Consider the following 27,608-nt stretch of genomic DNA (forward strand, 5'->3'; position numbering starts at 1 on the left):
AATAACATTCCCCAATGTGCTTTGTGGTTTTGTTCTTAAAATATTTCAAGATTACAAATGTGTCCTCAAAAGATGCCAAGACAGTGCTCAAGACTTGCGTGGAGACTTATGATTGGCTATGAGTACAGAATTTAGCTGTCTAATGGACCTAATATATCTTTTCAGAAGTGACGTCACCGATAGGGTCCTTTCTGAGCTCTAAATAAAGGGAAGATGTAAGATATTGAGGAAATCCCTTCTGGGATGAATTAGAGGATCCATAAGGAAAGTGCTGGCAATTTCCAGAGCCTGTCACATCCTCTAAGAAATGAGACAACACAGAGATCACACATACATGACCAGTGGGGAAACACTGAAAGCACTGCAGTCAATCACAAACACTGAAGCATGAAAATAAGGCATATGCATCTGAAAACAGCACAGCATGTGAGTATATGTATAAATATATATAAAGTGTTTGAATATATATATATATATATATATATATATATATATATATATATATATATATATATATATATATATATATATATATACATACATTGGTGGCATGAAGTTGATTACCAATAACGCCCCCCCACTCCCCATTCCTTAAATAAATATTATGCTTAGAGAATTGGGCGGACAGATCCCATGAGACAGCTGTGTGTTGCCTTGCATCTCTACAAAAACCAGAAGCGATTAATCAAAAGTAAAATAGAATATAAAAGTTGATTGCAGCTCATTATATCTTAATGTTTTCAGTATGTTTATGGTGTAAGGAGTTAGATTTTCTCTTACGACCCTATCCGAGTTCTACACTCCATGTGTAATGATCACGCTTTAAGAATTTGCTAAATGGAATCAACAGAGCCACATGGGATGAATAAAATGTGTTTGATGCCAAGGCCAAGTGCTCAAACAATTCAGAAATGTCATGATCACAAAATGTTGAGCCTCTAAGTTGGTCCTATGGGAGCAAAGGGTGCAGCCCATTTAGAGTCGAGCTACTCCACCTTTCATCTCTGGCTGAATGAGGCGTTGCATCCATCATTCCATTAACACTGCTCTAACAGGCTCCCAGTCACCGTCTGTATGACAGGGGGGACACAGGACATGTGGACTGCCCAATAGCTTTGATGTATGCCTGACCAACATACAAAACACAGACCCATAAGTGACACCCCAAAAAGCCTGTGTGCGCAAGAAAGTTGCGAGCTCTTCCTTCAGCAGCATGTTTGACACAACACACCATGCACACACACAGACAAACAGTGCTGATAATCTCAAGCTCCTTGTGTTTTCTTAATGCCATTTTTCCTTTTTTAACTCTGTCAACGGTGATATGTCGTGGTTTCTTTCTTGTGACAAATGTTCACATTGTAAGTTGCTTAGGACAAAAGCCTCTGCTAAATACCCTGAATGTAAATGTAAATGCAAATGTTTCTTTCATTGAGAGACATCAAGGGATGAAACAACATACATTTAAGATAAATTTTAAAAAAGAATATTGTTTAAATGGCTTTAATTCATTAAGCTTTGTTGCTTTGCGATGAAGGCAAGTCATTAAGAAATTAATATCTTGCCAGACTTCTAAGAAAAAGGGTACAGGCATGTATGCATGACTATTCTCAAAGTGATATTAAAAGAAACTACAAGATAAAGACACGGAAGATAGATGCAAGTGAAAAAGAAAGCAAAGAACATTAAACACAGAAGAAGGGAGAAAAAAAAGGAAGGTATTGAGGCAGTGATGAGAAGTATTGCAGGCCTCCACTGCTCCACATCTGCTGGAGATATATCCAGTGCTTCTGGGAGCCAGCCCCCCACCACCCATTCACCTTCATCTTCTGTCTCTCTCCCCCTCATTTCGCTTCCTTTTGCTCTTCTGGTTTGTGTTTGGGTCAGGTTCTAATATTCAAAAATATGTACTGTCTTTATGAGCCATTGCTTTGCTGAAATAATATGCTCTCTAAATCAGAGTAATAGTCTGAGGGCGGTTCACTAAATAGAATTTAGCAGAGTTCCTAATCCTAAAAATATATATATGTATGTCTGTGAGGCTATAAAGGGTGGAACAACCACTTGTCAGAAATACAATGTTGCTTTTAAAATCTTTTCTTATGTCACTTCAACTTTCAGGATATGTATTTAGTGGCTGTCCTCACATTCATCAAACCCTGAATTGCTTATGAAATGGAAGCTTTTCCCTGCCTAACATTTTTAACTTATAGCAGTGTCTTGGCACCCTGTTCACTAGCAATGGGACAGTGATTGACTGGCTGATATTCAAACAGCAATGGAATTCTCGGTTAGGGATGATCTATCAAATCCACTGTTGCTAAACCATACTTATGTATCGTCTTACTTTACTACATCCGAAGCTACAGCTGTATCTTCTCCTCGCAATCTGGAACCACCTGAGGCCAAATCTACTGCCATCTCAGCGCTGACATGTTTAAGGCCCAGGGGCCTGATGTGATTCAGAGCTTGGTTTGGGGGTTTGTGTGAGCCAAGGCCACACGATGAATCTCTGCAGCCTTGTATTAAAAGTGATGTACAGTTGTGACTCTGTAGACAACTCTGAAAACTAATACTGGAGGTATATTGTTTTACACTGTCACCCCAGGCTTCTCTTGTATCTGCTGTTGGGTGAGACAACAGCCCAGAATGTTTTAGAGACTTACTTTTTAGTGGGCTTTTAGAGACTTGGGAGCAATTGAAGGCAAAAACATTGGAGAGACTGGGAAGAATGCACTGACCTCCAAAGGTTTCAAACTTCCCTAGGAGCCCAACGGAGTTGCTCAATAAGAGAGCTAGTTGGAGTTGCAGGTGGGGAGGGAATTTTAGTGATGACACCGTGATATTCATGGCCTCATTCACAGAGGAACCACCACAGCAGTAATTTCAACTTTAGAGAACACAGGAGACCATGCTGTATAGATGAGGACATACATGGCTACTGTTGTAGATACATGAGATACTCAGTAATTAAACACATAACTTACTAAATCAGGCAACACAGCATTTTAAGCGTTGGAATCTGAATTGCATTTTTAGTCGTTTTGGAAGTGCTACTGAATGATCCCACACCCTCCCCCTGAACACATATTCATGCACCCACACACTCTCACACTGACACCAGAAATATAATCTGTGGTCTAAGGACGCAATCAAAAACTGCAACCTGACATCAGCGCAGCCTTCAACAGCAATCCTTGAGTGGTTAGCTGTTGTTAGCCAGCTGAGCCCAGCGCTGACAGAGACTAACTGCTGTTTAGAGAACTCATGCTGCCTGTAAAGAGACGAAGAGTTGCCAACCCTGCCTCAAGGATATACTGGAGTGGAAAACACTTATCGGCTTTGCTAAACAAATAACCGAAAAGGGGCATTGCGTGACATTGTGTGTGGAAGGAAAATATGACGACCTAAACAAACCGAGACTCTTGCATTAGATCACCAATAATTGAGATGGAATATGGACTACCAGTGCATGTTACAAGTCGAACCACCAAAACCACGACCGGAAAATGAGCTCAAAAACTGATATATCAACACAGGATGGTGATTTGAAAAAGACACAGGTTAGTTTGAAAAAGACACTGGTTAGGTAAAAGAGGAGAGGAGAGGAGAGGAGGAGGAGAAGAGGAGGAGAGAGGAGAGGAGCACATTTAACCAGTTTGTACCTGAGTTCCTGCAATCATCTCCCTGCTGAGGGACCTGAACAGAAAACGCCAGCAGGTCAGGGGCCAACAAAGATTCAGGCTTGCGAATTTCATTAAGCCAGCGGCTCATATGGAGTTCTTTGGTGTCAGATGGGCCCTGAACCAAAGGAACCAGCTTCTCCTTAACCCCCTCTCCTAAGCCTAAGAGACAAGAGTTAAGTACTAATTAGTACACAATAAAGTGTCAACAATTACCAAAATTAAAAGTTATTCACATTTAAAAATGAGCATACACTTTTCAGGATCACAAAAACTTTTATCTGGAATCACTTTATGACCCGAGTTAATGGTATTTTCAAAGTTGAAATTAAGCATATGAAGTGGTGAAAAAGCATTACAGTAATAATTGATATACCTATGCTGCAACAGGTCCTTTCTCTGATAGTACAGGCGTATAAGTCACTATGTAATTTGTGTTTTAGTGTCTTAGACTAATACTACAAGTCAATTAACTTCAACTGTAAATCGATAGTTTGGATCAAAGCAACTTCAGACAACCAAAAAAAACACCATATCAACTGTGTCAAAAGGGAATCTGTCAGATCTGTTTCAGTGTTCCTGAAAATCATAACAAATATACCAAAGAGGAAAAATACTTTGACAAAAAAACAGCAGTCGCATGGAAAAATTGACAGGAATATAATGTAGCAGCACATTAATTTCGGTGTTGACAAAAACAGTGCTACTGACCTATCTGATGTATTGCTGTGTTTGCAGTATTGATTTATTTATTAAACTTAAACTCCTAATGTCCATATCATTTCATGCATCCCCTATGGATCTTAATTTTAAAATAAGAAAATTGATTGCACATTCTTTTTTTTCTTTGTATTTCTATGTTGACAGCTGCAATAGATCTTATAATCTGTCTGACATCATGTGTGCAGTTTGACCTTGTAAACTCTGTGCTAAGACACTAGCTCCAATAACATCCCTGCCATCAAAGACATGGCCAGAGCCCAATGACAGCGCCCCAGGAGAAAACAGCAACTGAATCACACAGCTGGACAGAAATCAAGATAAAAATTGAGTGGTAGAGAGAGCGAGAAGCGAGGGGGAGAGAGAGAGAGAGAGTGTGTGTGTGTGAGAGAGAGAGAGAGAGAGAGAGAGAGGGAGAGAGAGAGAGACAGAGAGACGGAGAGAGTCGGACTGGAGTGTGTAAATGTATAACTTAAGGAAAGTCAAAGAAGAGTCTAGTCGGTCTCACTCTCTCCCTCCTACACAGGCAGTAAAGTTTTAACAGGGCACAGCTGCACACACCTGGGGTCCTGGCGCACACTTTTACAGCTCCCACGGTTCCCGAGGCGCATTTCACCGTCGCAAGGCTGCAGAACTTCAGCTCCAGGTTTTGGACCGAGCCCTCGAGAGTCGGTGACGGGCCCGGAGACTTCACACCTAATAAAAAGAAAAAAACAAGTGAAAATGAAGTGCAGTCCGGCAGGTTTAAACACCGCTGCTGTGGCTTCGTTAAACACTTGATTGGCCTTTAATTGTTCTTGACCCCTTTCTTTCCCTCTATTTTTCCCAAAGTTCTGAGAAACCAGGTGCTCTTAGACACAGATATAAGCAACACCACGCAGAGTGTGTTGCATTTATCTCACCTCCGGCAGAGATAATAGTGGCGCCCTCTCTTTGGGGTCAGGTTAAACTGTTGTTGTGTTTCTCTGAGGATATCATAGTAAGCTGTAAAAGTTTGCGAATCAATCCTCCAAAGCTACAATCAAAATGACACTTTTTACTGTAATAAATGACAGGCCTTTATTAGCACTTGACTTTATGAATGTGTGAATTTATCTGTGAATACAAGCTGACAGGGGTGCATTTTATTCATTCATTCATTTTTTCGTCTGGATTAAAAGCTCCCTATGAACACATGTACAGTATACGGATGGGAATTTGGATAGACTACAGCAAAGTCCTGAAATCATAGCCATATTGTTTTAAGCAGGTGCCCAGGAAGGATATCAAAATAGACAAAAACCCCTTAAATTGTCAAGTACTTGTTCAAACCGTTTTACAAGGTCCCTGTAAATCTACTACTTGAACATTTTAAGTTAAATAACAGGGGCCATTAGGAATATGAGTAAGAGGCTAATATAAAGGAAATATCTTTCCAAAACAATATCCAATACAGCCATGTCGGTATCCAGCTTAGCGTCAAATACAACTCACCTAAAACCAGCATTACATCACAGGAGCCTCAAGTGCTCTTCACTCTATGATTATTTCTCTTAATGGCAGCTTAGTGTGGAAGAACCTTCCATCTGCCATCTTTCCAAACCGAAACAGTTTGCATCACGGTAAGGAATGGGGGGGGGGGATTACACACTTGCCATTATGATATGTCAATGTTATTTCTATGGTGAGAGGCTATTTCAAACTCAAAATAGGAGGGGGAGGGTGAAATAGCTGGATGGCTAAAAGATACTGTAAAGTTTAAGGAGTTCTGTGCCAAACCGCCTGTTGAGAGAAGAGAGGAGGATCCATCCATCACATGCTACATTCTTTCAGTGAGCTGGAGCTGTCTGAGGGAATCACATTAAATTCTTACATCACCTGTTCCAATAAGGCTTTACTTCTTAAAATACTCCCCTCTCACAGTGATAGCACTTCATTTCCTACAAGTGTCCATGGCATTTTTTTTGAATGAGCTTAGAACACAGGGGGGAGGCTTCCTCTGTCAAATGCTGACCCAATGATTCCAAGATCAACAATTCAGAGATGCAGAACAAACAAATCAGAAACTCACACAAATACAAGACAGAATGATCAAGAAATTCATTAATTCAAGAAATTAAACAGATGGATTGATACCAGGTATTTAGCACCTACCGGTGAGTCGACCAGAGGGGCTATGAAAGCACAACAGGTCATTATTGGTAATAGCTCCTGAAGCTACCGGGAAAAAGCTGTTCTGACATCTAAAGGCTTTCTTTCATCTACATTAACTTCCTCTCTGACTTTCCCTCTTATATTTCTTACTATATAACTCTACCTGTTTTCTCACCCAAACTTTTTTTTCCTCTCCACCTCTCTACTCATGCATTTCTCTGTGTGTTTGTGTTTGGTCTGATTACTACTGGTCATATTTTTTAGTTACTAAGGTAAGTCAAGTTCTGGGTGCAGCATAAACAAAATTAACTTGGCAGTAACTTCAGTGTGGTCAAAATTAGTATATTTTTGTTTGCAGCTGTGTATCCCCATCAACTTAAAGTCTGAAGGTAGCTTTAACAGCAGGCAGTGGGAATACAGGCACACTTAAGTACACACATATACACACACACAGCACATTTAACCAAGGGAATTACTGGCAATTGCTAAAATCCCTAACCACTGACTTCCCTCCTCTCCCCATCTCAGACAAATTACCCAGCAACCTCTTCACCTGCTGTCTGAGAGGCCCTCTATCAGCCCAGATGGAAGATGGGAACGTTAATAACCCTCCCTCTGTCTCTCTGCCTGCCACTTAATGCATCTGCAGGTCAAGCAGAGCAGTGCTGTGTGTCTCTCTGTGGCTTTGGTGCTTCTGCATCAGCTTCCTCAGTCTATAGGACAGATTTTCTCATATCAAAGCAAGACAGAATAGTGCATGATCAACAGTTTCTGTTTCAAGCAAGTGATATTTTTCAAGATTTGAGACCATGAGGATAATTTATTCATTTCTTGTCTCTCCTTCCCACTGTTGTGTGTTGGTTTTTCTAACATACAAGCATATCAAAAGTCCTTTATCCCCACTCCTCTTCAGAGAGCGTGTGTGTGTGTGTGTGTGTGTGCGTGCACGCGCACACGCTTGAGTTTATATGTTTGTGTGTGCTGGACATATACTGTTGGTTGAAAAAACATTAATCTAAGGTCCATACGGTCTATCATCATATGGCCTGTTAAAGGGTTAGTGTTAGTGTTTTTGTTTTGATGTTTTCGATGAGTTTAGGAAAGTGCATAAAAAGATGAACTAAAATAAAAAAGTAAAAAGCAGGGAACAGATTTGAGTTACTGACCATTTTAGTATCTGCTCTCGTTAATAAATGCACATTAAGATTCATATATACACAGCATACACACACAAACTTTGGGTGTTTTGTGTGATCCAGTACGAGGGAGAAAGATAAAAAATGACAAAGGTACTACATAAAGCCAGACTCCGCTTCCTGGAAACAATAGTTTACATATATTTGCCATAAAAGGATTGCACCAGACATTTGGCTACATTATTGAGTGTGTCTCAGTGAACCTTAAAACACATGACCCATCCATCTTAAAAGAACAGACCACTGTAGTGAATGGAAATCCAGACTCAGTGACAATTTGGTCTTTTTCAGTGCTGAAGGAAAAGTGATTGCAACAGTGAGGAGAAGGCCTTCACACACACTGATTGCTCCCTTGAGTACTTCATTCTTTCTGGAAAAGATGGAGATGTTAAAAGAGCAAACCAATCTGGATCAGGACAGGGGCCATTCCTTCTACCATTTGCTCTTTGATAAATGGCACTAGGGGGTATCACTATAACATATCCCCCGTTTGCCCACGTAGATGTCCTAAAGGGCACGGTGCACCTGCTGGGGTGGTGCTTGTTGCGTGGGGGGGCTCTGGACAATGTTTTGTCCAGCTGTTAGACTATAAAAAAGCAGGGTACACAGGAAGAGGAAAAGCACAGTGGTTGGTAGTTTGTCGACTTAACAGTGGTATTCAGCTTGGTTTATGTGTGTGGGATACATTAGTGCGTGCATTACAGCCAGACGTGTGTGTGTGATTTCCTTGTTTCTTTGTGTGACTGAGTGAGTGAACGTGTGTGGTGCTGTTAGTCTTCAAGCAAGGGCAGGTGCAAGAAGTACATAAACACACAGCTAGGGGCCAGAGGCTACGGCACTCCATCAAACACTGTGAGGGCAACCACTGGCAGCTGGGTTTGCCATCCTGAGGAGAGTGTGGAAAATATGAAGGGAAGCAAAGATGGATGGTCAGTTAAGAAATACTTACAGTATAAAGGAAAAGATAAAAAGAGAAAGCACGCACTGATGGGGCAGTATGGGATGTGGAGGCAGCATTTTTGCTCCCTGCATACCTCAATAGTTGGCTTGCACATGTGTCAGTATGTCTGTGGGTGTATGTGTGTGCGCAGGACATCTGCAGACTTGAAAGCCATGTTTTACACATTCCAACATGTCCTGCTCTCACTGCATTGAGGAATGGTATGGGAAAGTTGTCTGCCTATAACACTGGACCAGGGAAACTAGAAGCCCAGTGTTTAACTGGCATTCATAAAACACTTTTAATTATACTGTAACTCAGATACAACAAGCAATTTTCATTTCTAATAAGGGCTAGGGAAAAGATATTGATATTATATCGATATCAGACTATAGGTCAACTTAGATTTTGGATCACGTTATATCGTGATATGACATAAATGTTGTCTTTTCCATTCTTAAAGCTGCATTACAATAAAGTGATGTAAGTTCCTGAATCTACAGACTTAGGCATTATATCCACATTACTGATGACTGATCAAAGATCTCAAACAGTCATCCCTACAATGTTGTGGCAATGTTGATATCCAGGCATTTGGTCAAGAATATTGTGATATTTGATTTGGTCGCTCAATCCAAGCATTTATGAAGTCCTTTGAGGAGATTACAAAGTACTGAGATATGTAGTGGATTGTAATATAGCCTAAGAATACTAAGTATTATTCTATAGACCATGTGGCCTATCCATTTTTCTAATGCTAGCGAAACATTTTTTTTAATCAAGTAAGCCAGTTCACATGGAATTTATTCAATGTTTTTAAAAAAGTTATTAAAGGATGGACAAACTCTCAGAATGTAGAAAACATCTAGAGGAGTCCAATTGTGAGCTTTTGAAGAATCCGTAACTGTCCCTACTTCTAAAGGTGAAACCTAAAAACCAACAATCTCTGGCAATTACTACATGAGCCCCGACCCACCACCCCACTCAAAAAAAAAAAAAAAAACCAGACTGCAACATTTGCTAAAACACCTTTAAAGTCCACACAGTCACACAGCAACACATTAACACATGAGTGAAGAGCTCTACTTTTCACAAAACTTATCCTTGTATTCATGCATCAGGGATCAGTGTTATATGTGATGATGATTGGCTTACGAGAGGATGTACAGTATCACACAGACAGACAGAGAAGGAAAGAGAACCTAATGTACTAAAAGCTCCAAGTCTGGCAATGGGCCCGAAGCAGCAATGGGGCTGAAAGAAAAAGAGGTAGACATAGACAAGTTGGGTAGACCAAAAGCAGCCAGCTGAGCCATTAAGTGCTGATGCAGAAACAATAACTGTCTCTCCTAAGTCAGGAGGGGTTGAAGTAGAAGCAGTAAGTAGGAGCAGGAGGTCTGCTGGCAACTTGCCCAGCGACTGACACACAGCAAAAATACAGACACACGCAGAGAGAGTAGGACAGGGAAACAGACAAGGTGAACCAGGAGTGGTTTGTCCTGCAGTTAAAGCTGAAGAGAGACTACTTTTGGCAGTGGGTAAACAAAAGTCTGCAGATGAGACTCATCACTTTAAATTAAATCTAATCCCTACACAACCAGAAAATTAGTCTTAGGATAGTCGAGACCCAAGAATCATAAAAGTAACTTTAAATGACGAATGCATTAAATGTTCATAAAAACCTCGTTGAGGGTTTGTGATATTTTCATAAAACATGTTTTGGCTAATTTCTACCAGCAACCGACAAAAACACTAAATCCACCTACAGTCAAAGACAGAAAAGAGAATAAGGAAAGCAAACAAAAGTCCACACACACACACACACACAAATGCTAATTCCTATGAAGTAGCACACTGACTGGAGGTTAGAGTGGTGGGGTATGCAAGTGGTACTTGCTGCCTATAAGGGTCATGGTATAAAGACAGTGATGGGGTGTAAGTAAGGGCTGGTGGTAGCGGAGGCTGGGGGTCTAATTTCCATGATTACCATCCCCTCCAGGTGCTGCCTGCCTTTCCGTCTGCCCACTAAAGCAGTGACACATGTTCTCCACACATTGAAACCTTGGTTCTCTCTGCCACCGAATTACCACAATTAAGGAATATTCAGGCGGAAGCAATTTGGCTTTGGCAATTTGGGGGTGGGGGGGTTAAAGAGTTATAAAACAAGTCAGAGAGATAGATAGGGTAAGAGAAAGTAAGAGAGTAAGAGGAAAGGGAGCGACAGATGTGCGAAGAGTGATAGAGAAACACGTGCTGTGACATAGAGGATTCCCGCATTGCCACTTGTAAGGAGACGATTAGCCAGTGGTGAGATGGGCCATTAAAACACAGTTCTGGATGAGAGAGCCTGCCTCTCAATCTCCCATATCCCCAGCCTAATGCTGCCCTGACAAATTTGGTAAGCATAAGAAACAGGGGCATACTGGCTTTGAAGTAGCAGCCAGGATGGAATGCCAGTGTGGTTCCACCATGAGAGAGATGCTCAAAACTACAGACCGCAGCTAATGACGCTAAACCAGCCCCTTCGTCACTGAAATGTAACTCTGGATTACGGCGCGCTCTCTCTGACTCTCAAGATCTCTCTGACTCTATAACTCACGCGGGCTCTTTTTCTCAGGCGTTCTCCCCATCTCCCCTCTTCCCTTATGGAAGAGAATTAAAGAGAAACCAAGCAGAGAGTTCTTGTTTATCAATAATCCACTGAGATCAATATTTATGTCTCAGCTTTGCAGAGGCTGACTGTGTCTGTGTGTGGTGGTAGCCAAGACGTGACTGGGGTTTGGGGCTGCTGAGGCACTTCAATGGGAGTTACAGTGGAAATTTATGGCCTTGTGACGTGGAGCTATGTGCTCAGTCGGCACTAGTCACTGCCCTTAGATGGGACGGTTGGCTCACAGCAGGGAGCCAGCTCTGCAGACACTACCAGATGACATAAATACAAACAGATTTATTTGGGGCTGTCATTGATTCAGGGCTTAGTAACATTCAGTGCAGTCTGCTGTGGCCACTTTAAAGCCCATTCTACTTATAGTGCAGTTTATCTAATGTTTCAGAGATGCTCATCGCTTTGTGTCTACGCTTACTTTCTTAAAACATGTTAGACAGTTATTAAGCTACTCAGTTAATTATCAAATTAACACTTCTTTCACTGTACTGTATCCTTTATGATTCATATTCCTTGCATCATTATTTTGGGATGAAAGTAAAGGCTTGTGTTTAATCAGTCTCTCCTTTAGTGGCTTTACTGTTTCATTGATGCTCCTGGTGATTTTCTGATGCAATTATTATCATTATTAATTATTCTGTGAATTTATTAGAGGAGTATTATAAACAACCCAGCAGTTGTGGCACTGTTAAATGAAGATGTTAATAAAAACTGAATGCAAATTATTCACAAATGAACTGTGTTTACCATCCAAGTGTTGGTGGTGAGCCCATGAGCTAATATCCTTTAGACAATCACAAGTTGTAATTTCACAAAAAGTATGTCATTGCAAATATCACTGAAGTCGATAAGGCAAAAACATTGTGAACATTTCTTTGATTCACAAACTATCACAGTCGTCCAAACCTAACCTAACAGTTCATACCATGCTATAATTGTACACGTCTGACTTGTCTTCCTAGCTGTTTAATACATTATCTAATGATAATACACTGTGGAGGCCTACAAGTCTTCACCATGGTAACGCTTCATTAAACCACAGGTGCAGGGGGTTTTCCTATCATATTTCAGTTTACCCTAAAGGAGGGGGAGTTGGGAGTCAAGTGTTTCAGCTCTAACTGATGAAAGCTTAAATCTACAGAAAACTTTGCTCTAACCAAGCTTGTTCAACTAACTAAACTTCCCTCTTCAACTACCAATGACCAACCATAGGATAGGTCTTTGAGATCAGCTAGCAATTTAAGTGCTACACTATGCAAGTGTCATATTGGATCTAGAGGTACAAAAAAATCCAATATCACACTGGTAAGTGTAAAGATGCCTCTGAGAAACCATCAATGATTCATATCAGAGAGCAAAACTAAATAACAGGAAGCCAAAGTCACGCTTCCAAATCCAGTGCTGGGATCATCCATGTCCTCCAACATGCCTGGAATCAAGTCTTATTTCCCATGACAGAAAAGTGGGCTACTATTCAAACAAACAGAGAGAGAAAATCCCTGGCATACTCTCAGTTGACTTCTGATTTCTTTTGAATATCATCTTCCAGAAGCCAGCGGACAGTGCGAAGAAAAGGGGAATGATTAATGGAGAATCGTGGTGAGAAATGACAAGCCTGATGTCCCCCGATGAGTGTCTGAAGTCACCAACCACAAGGGGGAGATATGTGTGTGTCTGTATGTTATTTTTTTATCTGTATGTGTATGTGCTTGGTGAAAGTATCAAGTCAACTTGAGATGCTGTTGGACTGAGGAGCAGACCTCAGGCACTTTATATTCCTATCATCCCATTAAATATATAAATATCCATGTAATCTGATGTCCAATTGTGGGACAACCCTACACAACAAACTTCTGTTTTGCATTGCCTCCACTGGCTTCTCTCATTCGCTGCGCAGTAAAGTAAGCGACAGACACAGAGCAGCGAGCAGCAGGGAGACAAAAGAAAAGAGGAAGGCCCGAGTCTGGATTGGCTTAAAACATCATCACAATCTGCCTGGAGTGGAGCGAGGGCCGTCTGTAGCTCATTGAAGTTTTCATTGACAAGAGCCGTCTCAAGTTCCATCCAAGATTTATTTATCGGTTCTCTGATGCTGACACAACGTGTTTTTAATGTCAGGAATATGGTTGCATATGGATGAAAAAGCCCTCTTTCTTTCCTTTCCTGCCTGCTTCTTCCTGCCCTGATGTCAATCCGTGAGGCAGACAAGTAGACAGGCAGAAATTTTTCTCAAACCAATAAGTTACCTCTTCAAAGAAGTATGGATACTTGATTGAGGGGCCAGGCCATGCTGAAACAGACATCTCAGGGTTTTCATTAAGTTTCCCATCTCTTAACTGACATTTGTGACAACCACAGACCATGAAAAAAAGCTTATCCCCTTCCTTCTTTCACTTTCATTGTGGAACAATGAAAAAGGACTATCAAAATAATCTCCATGAGCTAAGTGTATGGGCCCATTATATGACAGGGCAAAGCTGCATGTTCCTCTGGCTTGTCTTGATTAATAGATGGGAGACATTAAGGTTGTGAGTAAGAAGGTCTTGTCAGCCAAAATCTGCACAGGAAAACAGTGAAAAACTGAGCAGGGAGCAGTCTCTGCTGTTCAGTATCACAGGCTACCAACAGCTGCATTATGGGCGAATGAGAGGGAAACACCAAGGAGGGTGACAGAGAGAGGGAGAAAAGATAGACGGGTAAGTTCTGGGACCAGACAACAGTAAATGCACAGCATACCGGGGATTAGTTTCCAGAGGTGACAGAGTGATATGAAAATGGACACTTTTTCCCCTCCAATAACACAGAGCTATTACCGACACTTATATGCCACAGCGTCACAGGGGGATTTGCGTCAGACCCATGCTCCTGAAGGCAGTTAGATCACAGGGATGTGAACTGCTGGCCATGACAGGAGCAGCTTTTTTCATGCAGTGCAAAAATGCGTAAAAACTGTTGTTGACATGGCCTTCTAAGAGACTGCATTTGTTTCCAAGCAATGGGAAATATCAGTGTGAAGAAAAGTATAAATAAGTCTCCCTGACGTAATCTTAAATATTCTTGGGTCTTTTTTCTACTTTTTTTCTTCATTTTTCTCCCAAACCAGCCAGTCCCCACTGTATATGTAGGGGGAACCCTAACCCTAACAAAAGACTTGTTTTAATAATGATACTGTTATGAGTGAGAGCATAAGTCTGGGGCTATTATTATCAACATGCTTCTAGTCGCTATGCAGTGAGAGCATAGGCTCACTGAATCCAAACATTCCTGCCGCCATTTGCCTTAAATGGGATCATACTCTTTGAGTTCAGGAGTGTATATAGGATTTGCTAACGATGGAGGTGGGCAAGCATCTGTGCATATTCACATCTCTTTACGATCATGCGTGTGTGAGTGTGTGTGTGTGTGTGTGTGTGTGTGTGTGTGTGTGTGTGTGTGTGTGTGTGTGTGTGTGTGTGTGTGTGTGTGTGTGTGTGTGTCTGACCTGACACTCAATTAGTTGCAGAAGCTGGGTTTAATAAAGACAACCAATGGCCAGTTGTGTTTCTGGGCACTGAGGTCTACCCCACACTCTCAATCTCCTCATTTCCTTCTTTCTGTCACTTTTCCCTTCAACCTTTATTTTTTTTTTTCTCTTTCATTTTTCATTCTGCTCATTATATCGTTGACTCTCTCTCTGCCTCTTCCTCTGTTCTTTCTCCCCTATATCTGTCATGCTAAAGTTATGTCACAGCTCGTATATCACCCAGAAATCATCTAGAGCATGTCTGGTGACCACCACCAACCAACCAACCAACCCCCCGCCCCCTTGTCCTAGTCCAGACCACCACAGAGCTATGTGGCCAGAAAACCAGCTGTGGTAGCTGCATTAAAGCTAAATCCATCACTGGAGGAAACAACAATCATATGCTGATTTAAATGACCTTGATATCTTATCTTTCAAAATGCAGCACTTTGCAAGAAATTTAGCAGGAAAGCAAGTGCGTGAAAAAAAAATATACTCAAGACTTTCAGCTCTGAAGGGCAAGAGTTCAGACTGTAGAAAGTTAATAGCACTGGCCTAAGTTTCTGCTCCACTTCCTTTTGCCAACTTTGTCGTAGATCCTGCACTGGCCCCAGAATGGTTGATCGAGGGAGGAAAATGTTCAGGAAAAGCCTGGTGAGACCAGTCAACAGCCGAGCCTGGCTCAATTGCTGGGGAAAATTATTGATAAATGTATGCTTACTGTAGCTTTCACTCTGACATGGCGAAGACACCAAAGCCTATTTTTCTCAAGAGAATTTCAGTTCATCATGGAGAGTTTTTGGTGGATGTAAGTGACCTGAAAATCAATAAATCAGCTATTACTCAACTTCACTTTCAGGCAAATACAACAAGCAGGAAGAACAGGCTGTGAAGTATTTCTACCACTGGCTATGTTTAAAAGCAATGGCCAGGCACAATCATCCATCTTCTATAATGAGCTGTCTAAAGTAATTCTAAGTCTGGAACATCCCAGCCCTTCTTGGTGTTGTCTGGATGGTTTATTGTCATGGATGCAAGGATGCAAGGAGACTAGTTTCATGTTTCCATTTGATAAGCAAGACAAGGAGCAGAAATCAAAAGCACACACAGGTAAGCAGCATGCAAGTAGGTGAACTGCACAACCATTAATACACATACATTAGGATTTCATTATCACAATCACACAGCCACAATATGACCAATTCTTACAACACATGGGCAAAAGATCACTGGGCCAATATCCCTCAGTCAGAGTTGTACCATTTGTAGGTGTAAGAGCTCTCTGTGGCTCATCACTATGTACAGAGCTATAAATACATCTGTTTGAAAAACTCAGGTCCACTGGGGACAAAAGTGTATGAATCAAAGTCCATTAAAACTATCAACAACAGCAGAAAAAATAAAAATAAACCAAATAAACCAAATTGAAGTAATGCAAAGGCATAGTTACTTTTCAGCAATTTAATTTTCAATTTTTAATTTTCACAATGAGTAAACTAATTTAAATGATAACACTTTCCCTGTCCCAAAATCAGACACTAACTCACCATACTGCACAACGTACTATGCACACACACACATTAATGCAGTCTACAGCAGGGTGTGGGAGGTCACTGTGGTCAGTGTGTCGCTGAATCTGAGGTTAGCAGTGGCTAGAAGCAGCGGTGGGCAGAAATTACTGGCTCCTCTCTACTACTATTACGGCTACGGCAACTGCTACTACTATGGCTGCAACTGCAAACCACAAAAGCATCCTGGAAGTATAAACAAAAGAGAACGTGTAAGACGGGCTGGCTGCTGAAAATCATAGGGGGAAGAGGAGAAAAAGGAAAAAGAACAGGGGCTTACAGGAAGGAAAATGAGAAGGTGTGAGACATTGAATGTAGCAACACAATGAGATAAGAATGACAGATGGAAAAGAGGGGAAGGAGGGAGAGGATAAACTTGGCAGAATCAGAATTGCGCAGAAAAGATGGAAGATGGAAAGAAGACAATAGCAAAATGCAAAAAGCAAAGTGATGGATTAACACAAAAGGAAGTAAATAAACTGGCAAGAAAGTCAGAGTAGGTTTTCTTAAGGCATAAATGGGAGTAATGAAGGCGGGAATGCAGCAGGGCAGAGATGCAAAAAAAAAAAGCATAGAGTTGTTGTTACCCTCACTGGGCAGCTGAGGAGGTTGAGGGTTTGGGGGCACATACTGTAAGAATGTGGGTACTAATGTGTGCAGAAAACACACACACACACACACACACACACACACACACACACACACACACACACACACACACACACACACACACACCTCCCTATGGACCACCTCTCCGTTTACACCAGACACATAAAGCACGACATACTGTTTGCTGCAGAGCTCACCAATAAAATATAACACTAGTGTAAGCTTTGCTGGAATGCAAAAGGAGAACGCTGGAATAAAGTGTCACCATAGATTGCTCATGTCGGAGCCAAGCACATTCCAGCAGCACTAGAGATCAAAACTGTCCTATAGACAAACCAAACTGTCATGAACAAAACAGTGACTGACAATGTCTGATTCTTAGGGAAAATAAGATTATACAGTTTGTTTTCAGATTTCACTGAATCGTTTCTGGGTTTGCAGAGCAAACATGGGCTACACTGTATATGCTGCTCACTGGGTTATTGCTCTAGCTGCCAGGGAGCAGCACAGGCAGTCGATGTCCCGAGTCCTAACAGCAATTTTCCAGTCAACTGCAATGATTTTAAGTCTCTCACTGCTGCTTTTATCTGAGTCCACCACTTATACTGAAGAACAGTTTACAGTGTGTCAGTACCTTGAGATTAAAACTGAAGCTTTCTTGAGTTTCCCCCCTTCCTGAATTGTGAAATTTCCTTTGGACAGGGAATGAAATCTCATACCCAAATGGCTCCCCCGCGAAGGACACTGACCATCTGTGTTATCAGCTAGAGCTCGATATGAAACACCTTCTACTATTGAAAAACCCTGTAACATCAAAAGGACAGAAGGGAGGAGAAATTCCTAAAGGAATGAAAAAAGCACGTTCAAAGTGAACAGTATTTGTTAGCCATGTTCAGTATTAGGCCAGCACGTGTGCATCTGTGGGCGCCCGCGCGTGCGTGTGTGTGTGCATGCGTGCGCATGTGTGAACTCTATCATTGCGATGCCTAGATTGCTCCTGGTTGGTGACACAAGAACGAATGATTGTCTACAAGACTTCAATTTGGATACAGGCTGTGAGCATCCTAACAGACCCTACGTTTTACCTCAAACAGTTGCAGCCATTCAGCCAGCAAGCAAGTCATACTAGCCGGGAAAAAAATAGCCACTCTTACAAACTGCACGGAGGGCCAAATAAGCACCACAATGTCAGCAAATTAACAGAACAGCGCCTATATTTGTCATTGGATAGGTTAAAATAAAGAGCACTGCCTCCAATGAGCATCAGGAGTCATGTTAACGTAAAGTTAGAAAACACACAGGGTTTGCTTAATTTAAGGCAACAACTCAGAGCAACACCGAGCAGAGAAGCAAGCGGGACGGCAAGAAACCAGCACAGAACGGCAAGCAATGTCCCATCATGACATTACAATGTGGACACAACCACAGTACCCACAGAAACCAAAATGATTCAGCAAGGTTGCATTAGGTATGCAGGACGATGCATTAAAGCAAATACAGTCCACAACAGTTCACAACAGTTTATTCTGCTAACTTCACTCCTCTTCCCTTCTTGCGTCTGCTCATTTTCCATTTCTCCTCCGCACTTAAGCTGTCACACTAAAGATGGAGAGGGATTGGGACAGCTAACATCTTCCTTAAGCACCATGAGTGTCACCACAATTTCAAAAGCAGATATAGTACTAGACATCTTTGGTTATATCATAGGAATTATTGCGAAGATTTTTCCCCACAAAACATATACTTACACAACACATCACCTATTCCCCTTCACTAACGCTTTCGAAACCCAAACTCTTTTTCCCGCTGCTCATTTTCTAAGCTGCCAACACACGGACCAGATGTGCAAATGTTTCTCCATGTTGCTATTCAAGTCCTGTTCCAAGAGAAAGGCAGAGTGAGGGGAGAGGAATATTTGACTTCACTCCACGGGAGACCAGTTTCATAAATTCTGGCGGCTACACAACGGTGAAAAAGGTAGCTTGGCTTGCTCGGCCGAGGGAGAATGTTGACGGCATACCAAACAACATGATCCTAATGAGTTGGAAAATCCCTGGCCCTCCAGAGGACTGTCCAGATGCTACCGTCATGAGAAACGCTACTGTTTTATTGAATTCAGGCTCCCCTCCCTTTCTTTAACAAGGGGCAAAATTTATTATTTGACCATTAAGGCATCCTAGGCGACATGAAGCGTAAAACCGTTTCAGAGTTAATTTGCCCTTGGCTGCAGGTCTAGTACCCCACACTGGGCACATGACAAGTTGATCTTTGTGCCAAGGTGTCTTGTGTGAACGTGTACATTCAGAGACCTTAAGTTTGGAAATGTGCTTGCACCCATGGTATAGGCTCTGCAGCTCAGGTTGACTTGTTTTGGGATGATAGTCTGGCACATGATGAGCTGAGCCCTGAGAAATAACTGTAAAACTTTTCATAGGAGAGTCAAATCACTTTAACTTAAGCCAGGTCCATATATCTCTCTTGACAATTTACTGGTCCTGAGAAACAAGCTTTATTTTATGGAGAGCTAAACAAACAAAGCACAGTAAATGTACTTTACGAGAAAAATGATATTTCAGTAAATCAAAACTACAATGATGAACGCATTAACGACTAATACAACAGTCTAAAAGAGACCAGATGAGCAATGTTATGCATCTTGCTCTTTGTTCTATGATTTCTCATGGTTTAAATACAAAGTGAGTTGCTAAAGGACACATTAATCTTCTGTGTGGGTATTTTATTTATTTTGCCAAGTGACTGAGTTGCCATTGCAGACTTATGATGGCTACCCTACAATAACAACTGCATTACGAAAACAATTGTAAAAACACAAAGCCATGCCGTGCTAAAGAATGACATACACATGAAGTGCATAAACAGCCTGTGCTCATCTGTAGCTCTTTTCGCCCAGAGATTGTGCAATGCCACCATAATGCAGACCGTTCGTTACACTGCCCTTCTTTTTTTTTTTTTTTTAATTGGACAAAATGACAGCAGCAAAATTGCCACACCTACTGTGTGCTTTTAGATAGCATGCAGGGGTTCTACAAGCAAAAGAGGTGTGATGTGTAAAACAGCAGCGTCTGCATGTAATGTGACATTTTACATCTATGTTGGAAAGTGGTTTGAAACAATGGAATAACATGGGAATGACAATCATTTACTGTCCCTGTTAAATGGCTGCTGACCTCATCTTCTGCTCAGAGAGTAGGGAGGTCCTGGACCTCTCTAAATTTGCCGATATTTCCGGTTGCTGTTCTTCTTCTTTCAAATGCTATCTCGTCCTCTCGCCTGGTTTTCTCTTTTTCACCACTCATCTCTGTTACTACCTACACCGCAGGCAGCCAATTCCATTGTACCTTTTCTAAAGAATGGCAAGGCTGACTTAAGAGTACCACCATGGACAGGCTGTGATAAAGCTTGCTTTCTCTTCTGTTGTTGGATGGAGATCCAAAGCACAACAAAACAGCATGTTGTTAGTGGAAAGGCCAGATGACATTTCACTGATATATTCACAAGAAATAGAAAGATAGTTCATATGAGCTGAATGCAGCAGTTTCTGATCAGAGCCTGACTGATCTATTGTGGCTGCTCAAAGATCACCAGGAAAAGAATTGCATCATTACCAGGTGAGGTATCAGAAATTCATGAAACAGGATTATTGTGTACAAATGGTCTATTGCAGAGTGTGGTCTTTACCTGGAGCTTTGTACACCTCATTGAGCAGGCTTTCACTTAGTGTCAATGGGGCACCGCTGACAACGCTGTGGGTCCAGCTCTGACAAACAGCTTGAAGCAAAAGCGTCTGGGCCCTTGTTGCCTGCACAGTGAAGTGGGGAAGCTCAAAAATACACTCTGTGGTAGGGACTGAAGATCTTTTGCTCCTGTAAGAGAGGGACATGCGACAAAGAAAGACAGGATTATACGAAAGATAGTACACGAGGAGAAAAGAGACGCAGAGAGTCAGGATATAGTGACAGTAATAAATGAAAGAATGGAGAGTCGCACATAAATGCCAACATATACTTAATGAAATAGACACCAGTGGAAACAAATGGCTCACGTCACAACTTCCACAAATCCATCAATATCACAACACAATATATAACAGCTCATTGATAGCAGAGGTAGCCAAATAGGTATAACTACATTCCAACAGCAAACTGAAGAAATACCAATTGCAGGCCAAGCTTTCCTTAGTTACTTGGCAGGTTGGTGTAGTTGCCGCCGACCCTTCTCTCCTCTCCGTCATGATGATTTATGTGAAGAGATGTACAGCCCAGAAACCTGACCCCGAAAAGAATCTTTACGCATTTAACATTTCATCTGTCTCCAAGAGTGTGGTGGAAGAGTGTTTGTGTGAGTGTGTGTGTGTGTATGACAAGCTGATGAGTTGAGTGTTCAGGGGGATGAGGTAACAGCACAGTCAGAGGGAGTCCTCCAGGCCCCTGTCCATCACACCCTCAGTGGACCGTGCTCTCATTTATCATCTGACACACATGCGTGTACACACACGCAGAAAACACCCACGTACACACTTTTTTTAATCTGTTCTTCAATTCCTCCTTTGTAGTATCCGAGTCACTGTCTCCCCTGTTCATTCTGTAATCACTCAGTCAAAGGCTAACACATTCTAAGGCACTCTGATTCCACACACGTAAACATCTTGACACAAATACATAGCCCTTCAAATCTCCGAATCACGTCTCTGAGCTTGTTTTCTATCCAGGCTGTGAAGTCATGGCTCCTCCTTAAGATCCCATTCCTGACATCAGCAACAGCAGGAGGAGGGATTCCCCAGCTCACACACACCAACCGAGGTATGGCATTACACACTGCTGAGAGTGATTGAGCACTTGTCATTATCACAACTACTGATTTCTATCCTTCATGTCTCACTCTCCCTCCCTAGCTCCCTCTAAGTCCCCAGGAACCTCAGTTCACTGGAAAAATGCCAAGGGAGCCTGAACTAAACACTTCAAAACGAGCCTGGATGGTTCCACTCCTGTTTTTCTCTCTTCTGTTCTGCGAGGTTCTCCTGATGGGTTTTTCTGATCTGGCAATGCCTCATGCCTGGATACACATCTACCTTTTTGGGGTGTGTGTGCAGGCACATGTGCTCGCTTGACTACGTATTGTAATGGAAGCAAAGACACGTTGCCCTCTTTGCGGCGCTTTTAGTGAAAATAGAACCGTGACTAATTCCAGAGATGGCTGTGGTGTGTCAGGAACGAGCATCACAGTTCATTTAATCACACATCCATTTTGGTCTGGTCCCAGTTCAGAGTGTGGGATATGTCACGGGGTCTCTCCCTCCGCTCAGCAGCTCTGCAATCGTTTAACTCCTCTGCTTCCCTCCCTCTCCGTCTCTCTGTGTCTCTTTATCTTTCCTTTTATTCTGCTCCTGGGTGGTTCGGCAGGATGACATGAGCTGTTAGCTGCACACAGGCAGACCCAGAGTTCTAAACCGCCTGCTGTCTCAGGGGGGACTACTATGAGACCAAAAGTGAGAGAGAGTTTGATAAAGAGAGATGTAAGAGTACAGGGAAAAACAAAGGCAGAAGGAGAGAGAAACTCCAAACCTGACAGGGTCAATGAGTTTACCTCGACAGTGCACATATATATTTTCTATTCGCTGGCAACATATGGCGCATTTGGCACCACTGTGAAACCATGCAATGTCATGCTCCTCTACTATTAGAAATCACCACTGTTCCATACTATACAGCTAGACATCAATCAAACTGATTTTCATGTGTTTTCGTGTGTTCGAATGCTTTCATGCCTGCGCACGTGTGTGTGTGTGTGTGTGTGTGTGTGTGTGCGTGTATGTAGCGCGATATTGCTGCTGAACAAAAGAAAGTGAAGGCGACCCGGCAACAACAATGTCCCCACATGCAGAGCAAATGTGCCTGCAAAGCCACTTCAATGGGAGGACTGGCAAAGGATGAAAGTTTGTTGGCTTATTCGAGTGTTTATAGCGTTTCAGGGGAGCTGTCATGTGCATGTGGTCGTCTCAAACTGTAATTATGCACCTGTTTTTATTATATTATGCCCAATTCTTTGCAAACGGCAACTTGGATCTTGGAGCTAAATGAGAAGCAGAAACTCTCATTAGGGTGTTTTGGGAATGCTGGATGTGAGGACGGCCAGACACTCATCGGATTTCATTAAGTAGCTGGCACAGTCAGTGTTTCTTGCTGCAACATGGTAAACAGCTTTCTGGCAGTCAGCGCGTTCACTGTTACCACAGGGCTTGAAGGAAACAAAAGTATCCAAGAGGTAAAAATAGCAGTCCTAATACCTGCATCATCAACAGCAGTAACAAATGACTACAATAAAACATATCTTAAAACGTGAAACATATGCAAGGGGCAACTCACAAAATGCAGTTTACTGCTACAGAGCACAATCCATATTATAAACGGAGTCCATAGCCTGGGGAGCAAAACTCATTACAGCATTCTTCTACTCATAACGTGTAGACCCACCAGAAGTGGGCCCACAACCCATTTTGGATCCTGACTCCTAATTTAAGAAATCAGGTCCTTGGCTTGAACTTCAGTGCCTCATTGAATAGGCTGTCTCTGACCTCACAGTAGTCCTTTAAGTCAATAACTTTTTTATTAAAACACAGAGGCCACCAGGAGTATGTTAAAAGGAAATCAAAATTAGTCAGAAGCTATGAAAAATAAGGTGTTTCAATTTCAGCCAATGAAATATGCTTTCCTCTGGTGTATTTCAACAACATTAGGCCTCATTTCCCGACCTGTCCCCTGTTGGAGCCGTGACTGAGTGACGAAGAACTAGACCGGGGCTAGGACAGGCAAGTTGGCTGACTTGCTGACTGCTTGGCTGGGTAACTGCCTGGCTGGCACAAATTCTTTCTGTCCAGTGTCCCTGTCAAAATCAGGCAGAACAGGGCATGGTGTTGTGCAGGGGGTGAGTCAGAGTCATGAGCACCATACCAGCTGTGGTGCTCTTTGCCTAGACTGTTTCCTCTGTGTACATGCTCTAATGCAGACATAAAGCAGGGACAGCAAATTATTTTTAGTCATTAAGATGAATGAGTGAAATTTAACAGGGTTCTGACTTCACAGAGGACCCTCACAAAATATTTTTTGTTAGCTACAAAGATTGGCTCAGAGTCATCTGGTGACATTATGCCATTACTAGTATAAGGTATCACTTCTTGTGCCGAGGATTCCATTTAAACAGCCTCTAGTTCAAGCCATGTCTGTACCAATCCTTTTCACATCATAATAGCTGAGATCCATTCGGACCATTGGTTCTCAGGCTAATCAGCTTCCTGGTCTGGTCTGACTGTGGTCACAACTATATTTAGACAAATACAGCTGTGGCTCTAGCTACCAGGCTGCGATTGCTGCTTTAGGGAGGCCACACACAGGCACAGAAGTGCACATACACACATTTAAACACACAGACAAAAATGCCAACACCTGTACAGACATAAATAAATTAATGTTTGCCAATATGCACATGCCAACAAGTACGCTGTCACAACATCACACGTGTATACACACCTGTACATACACAAAAAAAAACAATAATAGCAGGTTGGTCAGCCAGAGCACAATCAGCAGCAGTAATGAGGCAACAGCTGACAAGGGGCCTCCTTCTCTAACAACCTGGAACTGGAACAATTCTAAAAGTAGCTGCCAATACTGAAGTCTGACAAGAATTGCTGTATGTGAGTGCATGTAAAACATGCTAAGCGTATGTAATAGTCAAAGGATGTATCTTCTGCAAACTGAACAAAAAGGGAGAGAAAAGGAAAAATATGATCATACCACGAAGAAAAACACAAACAAAAATGAGGGAAAAACAAGAAAGCATAGCCATGAGGATAAAGACCACAAGCCTGCAGGTCATATGTTATTCTCCAGGTAAAATAATACCTAACATGGGGAGTCTCATTAAAAAAGCCATTTGGAAAAGGTCCAGTACAAACTCAGGAGTAGCAGAACTGGTAGGTTGTTGCTTTGTACTTTTACAGACAAGAATAAATGTAGCCTAATTAAAGAAGGCTGTTGGGGGATGTGGCTGTGTGTACATACAGTTAAGTGAGTTTATATTGCATGCTTGTAGATGTCCACTAATGTGTTGAAATCTGCATATTTTGGCATTAGTGTAAATGTTCTGAAAGAGGACAATACTGAGTAAGCAAGTGTATATGCCTGAACAGCACAGCCAAATGTGGTCAGCAAATTCTTTTTTTAAGATCAGCATCTTGCCGTGATTGAGGGAATATCGCCAAGAGCAGCTGGTCCTAATGGTTTACACAGTGTCCCAGAATACAAGCTTGGAACCTGTGCACACTTTCCAGAATGTTCATTTTTGTTATTACTCATATCCTGTACAGTACTAAACACAAGTCCCCTCACTCTTTCCAAAATACAGTGACACAGACAGCTGTGGGGGCCGGGAGGTGGGCGGGAGATGTGTAGCAAGGTGTCTGTACCATCAATGGACCACAGAGAATGAAGGAGGCCCACTCAAGCAAACACGCAATCCCTGACACAGGTGGATTATGTCTGTGGAGCTAAATGGGAAATTTCACATGAACTGTAACATGATACTCCAATGAACTCACAAAAGTTAGAAGTTGGTGGAAGTTCTCAAAATCACCACGTAGACTAGATTCAAGTCAGTAGAACAAACAAAAAGTCAACAAAGCAGTCAATCACTTTTGACTTGCCTCACAATGTGCTACTTTCTCTTGACTCAAACTTATCTACAGCCCACAGCAACGACAATGTAATCCATTATGGGCTGACATATTTGTCTGATAGATGCAACAGATAGCCACCGTCTTGAGACAAGTGATAAGTTATCTGAGGTTTCTACAAATCCTTCACTGTCACACCCTACCTTAATTAACCAACACAAACATTCCCCAACTCAAGCAGTTAGCAAAATCCTCTAACGCTATTGCTTCTTTGGAGGGAATCGGGCTGAAACTGGAGGGAAAGGGAAGACTGACAGCTTGCACCTTTTTTTTTCTTTATGGTGCAGATTGATTTAAAGTATTGCAGAATTCCCCATCTTTCCAAGCCAAGGTCACTGACCCCTCTTGAAAATAACCAGAGTGAGTTATGGGCTGCTCTCAAGTCCCCTCTTTTATCTACAAAAGACTTGCTACAGTCTCTTGCAAAGCCTCCAAATGAACATTATAAATCATGCAAGCACTTCATGCTGAACAATAACACCTAAGTGGCTGAATTAGGAGATGGGGAAACTTATCATTTTACCACCTGGATGTCAGTTGGGAGAGGAAGACAAAGACGAAGGCGAGGAGGAAGAAGTAGAAGAAGAAGAAGAAGAGGAGGAGAAAAAAGAAGAAGAAGAAGAAGAAGAACCTGTGGCTCTCTGCTACACTAGCACAGAGCCACATGTCATTCCCCCCTTCTCTCTCATCCCATTTCCTGTCAAGCTGTACTATCAAATACAGCAACAAAAGGCCAAAACAGAAAAAAAAACAACAATGTACATTTCCTGTTCTATACAAACATTACAATAACTGCCAGTCATCTTTTATTGACACAATATATTCTAATTTGGCTCACATCACACCATAAGACTGAATTGACGTTTTTCATTGCATTTCTCATTTTATCTCTCAACCACAATCTGTGGTGACATCCATCCTCTAACCTAACCAAACTTTTTAAAACCTTTGTGTTGGATCTGGGTATGAGTTAGGGGGAAGCAGGGACTGTAATTGTGGCCGCAGCTCAAGGTTTTGTGGTTCCCCAAGGTCAAAGGTGTTCCATGTGTGCATTTCTCAATCATCGGCCCTTAACAGCCCAGGCTCTTCATAGAAAGAAACACTCCACTCTCTTTTTCATTCACACACGGCCCTCCCCTTCCTCCCATCTGGAGGACCCCTGACCCAAAAGAGAGAGGGAGAGAGAGAGAGAGAGAGAGAGAGAGAGAGAGAGAGAGAGAGAGAGACACACACACACACAGTTCCTTCTCAGGAGAGGGCTTCATTACACAGGGATTACTAAAAGAAATGTTTTAATCAAGTTGTGCAGACAGCTGCAGACCGAAAGGCGAGAAAATGGCAATGACGTGGTTCATCAGGCGTTAAAGGAAAACACATCAAGAGGCCTGTGTATGTGTGTGGGTATAATGGTGCGTACATGTGTGCACGTAGCTTCCTGCCTCTGTCCAACATGTCCAGCTGTGGAGGACCTGCGGTTCCTTATAAGGACACACAGAGATAGAAGACCTTTGACCGGAGACTACAGACCTAATATCACATTCATACTTTTAGATCTTGCTGCAAACTTTTGCTCGTCGCGTTGTCATAGCAACAAAAGCAGCATTCAACGGAAGCACCGGCTGCCCTTTATTTTGATCCAGACTAGTTGTCCTCAGTGTTATTCTCTCAAGGCCTTTGACCTTCATGCAGATGGTCATTAGGATAAGAAAACGGACTCCAGTGAGGTCCCCTTCCCAAGTTAAAACAATCTTTTTTTCATGGTGACACCAATTTTTTTAGCAGTGAAAAGTGGATGGGCTTGGTTCTGGGAAGCGATGGAGCAGCACTGAGGCCTGGTGGGGAG

The 27,608-nt window shown here is 42.1% G+C and overlaps 1 protein-coding gene across 5 annotated transcripts in view; it reads right to left on the bottom strand.

Annotated features, from left to right (window-relative positions):
- The window catches only part of LOC119005768 (vacuolar protein sorting-associated protein 13B-like), a 324,995-nt gene that overhangs the window by 231,901 nt on the left and 65,486 nt on the right, over positions 1-27,608 (bottom strand). For all 5 annotated transcript variants that reach the window (XR_005070578.1, XM_037073678.1, XM_037073679.1 and 2 more), the window contains exons 17-19: positions 20,716-20,900; positions 4,965-5,099; positions 3,666-3,845 (exon numbers count right to left, since the gene is read on the bottom strand). Coding sequence is in view for 4 of the 5 variants with exons in the window: in XM_037073678.1 (XP_036929573.1) it covers positions 3,666-3,845; positions 4,965-5,099; positions 20,716-20,900 (500 nt within the window). In the remaining variant the exon portion in view is untranslated. The remainder of the gene's footprint in view (positions 1-3,665; positions 3,846-4,964; positions 5,100-20,715; positions 20,901-27,608) is intronic.

Source organism: Acanthopagrus latus, chromosome 17, assembly GCF_904848185.1.
Source record: "Acanthopagrus latus isolate v.2019 chromosome 17, fAcaLat1.1, whole genome shotgun sequence".
Taxonomy (NCBI): Eukaryota; Metazoa; Chordata; class Actinopteri; order Spariformes; family Sparidae; genus Acanthopagrus; species Acanthopagrus latus.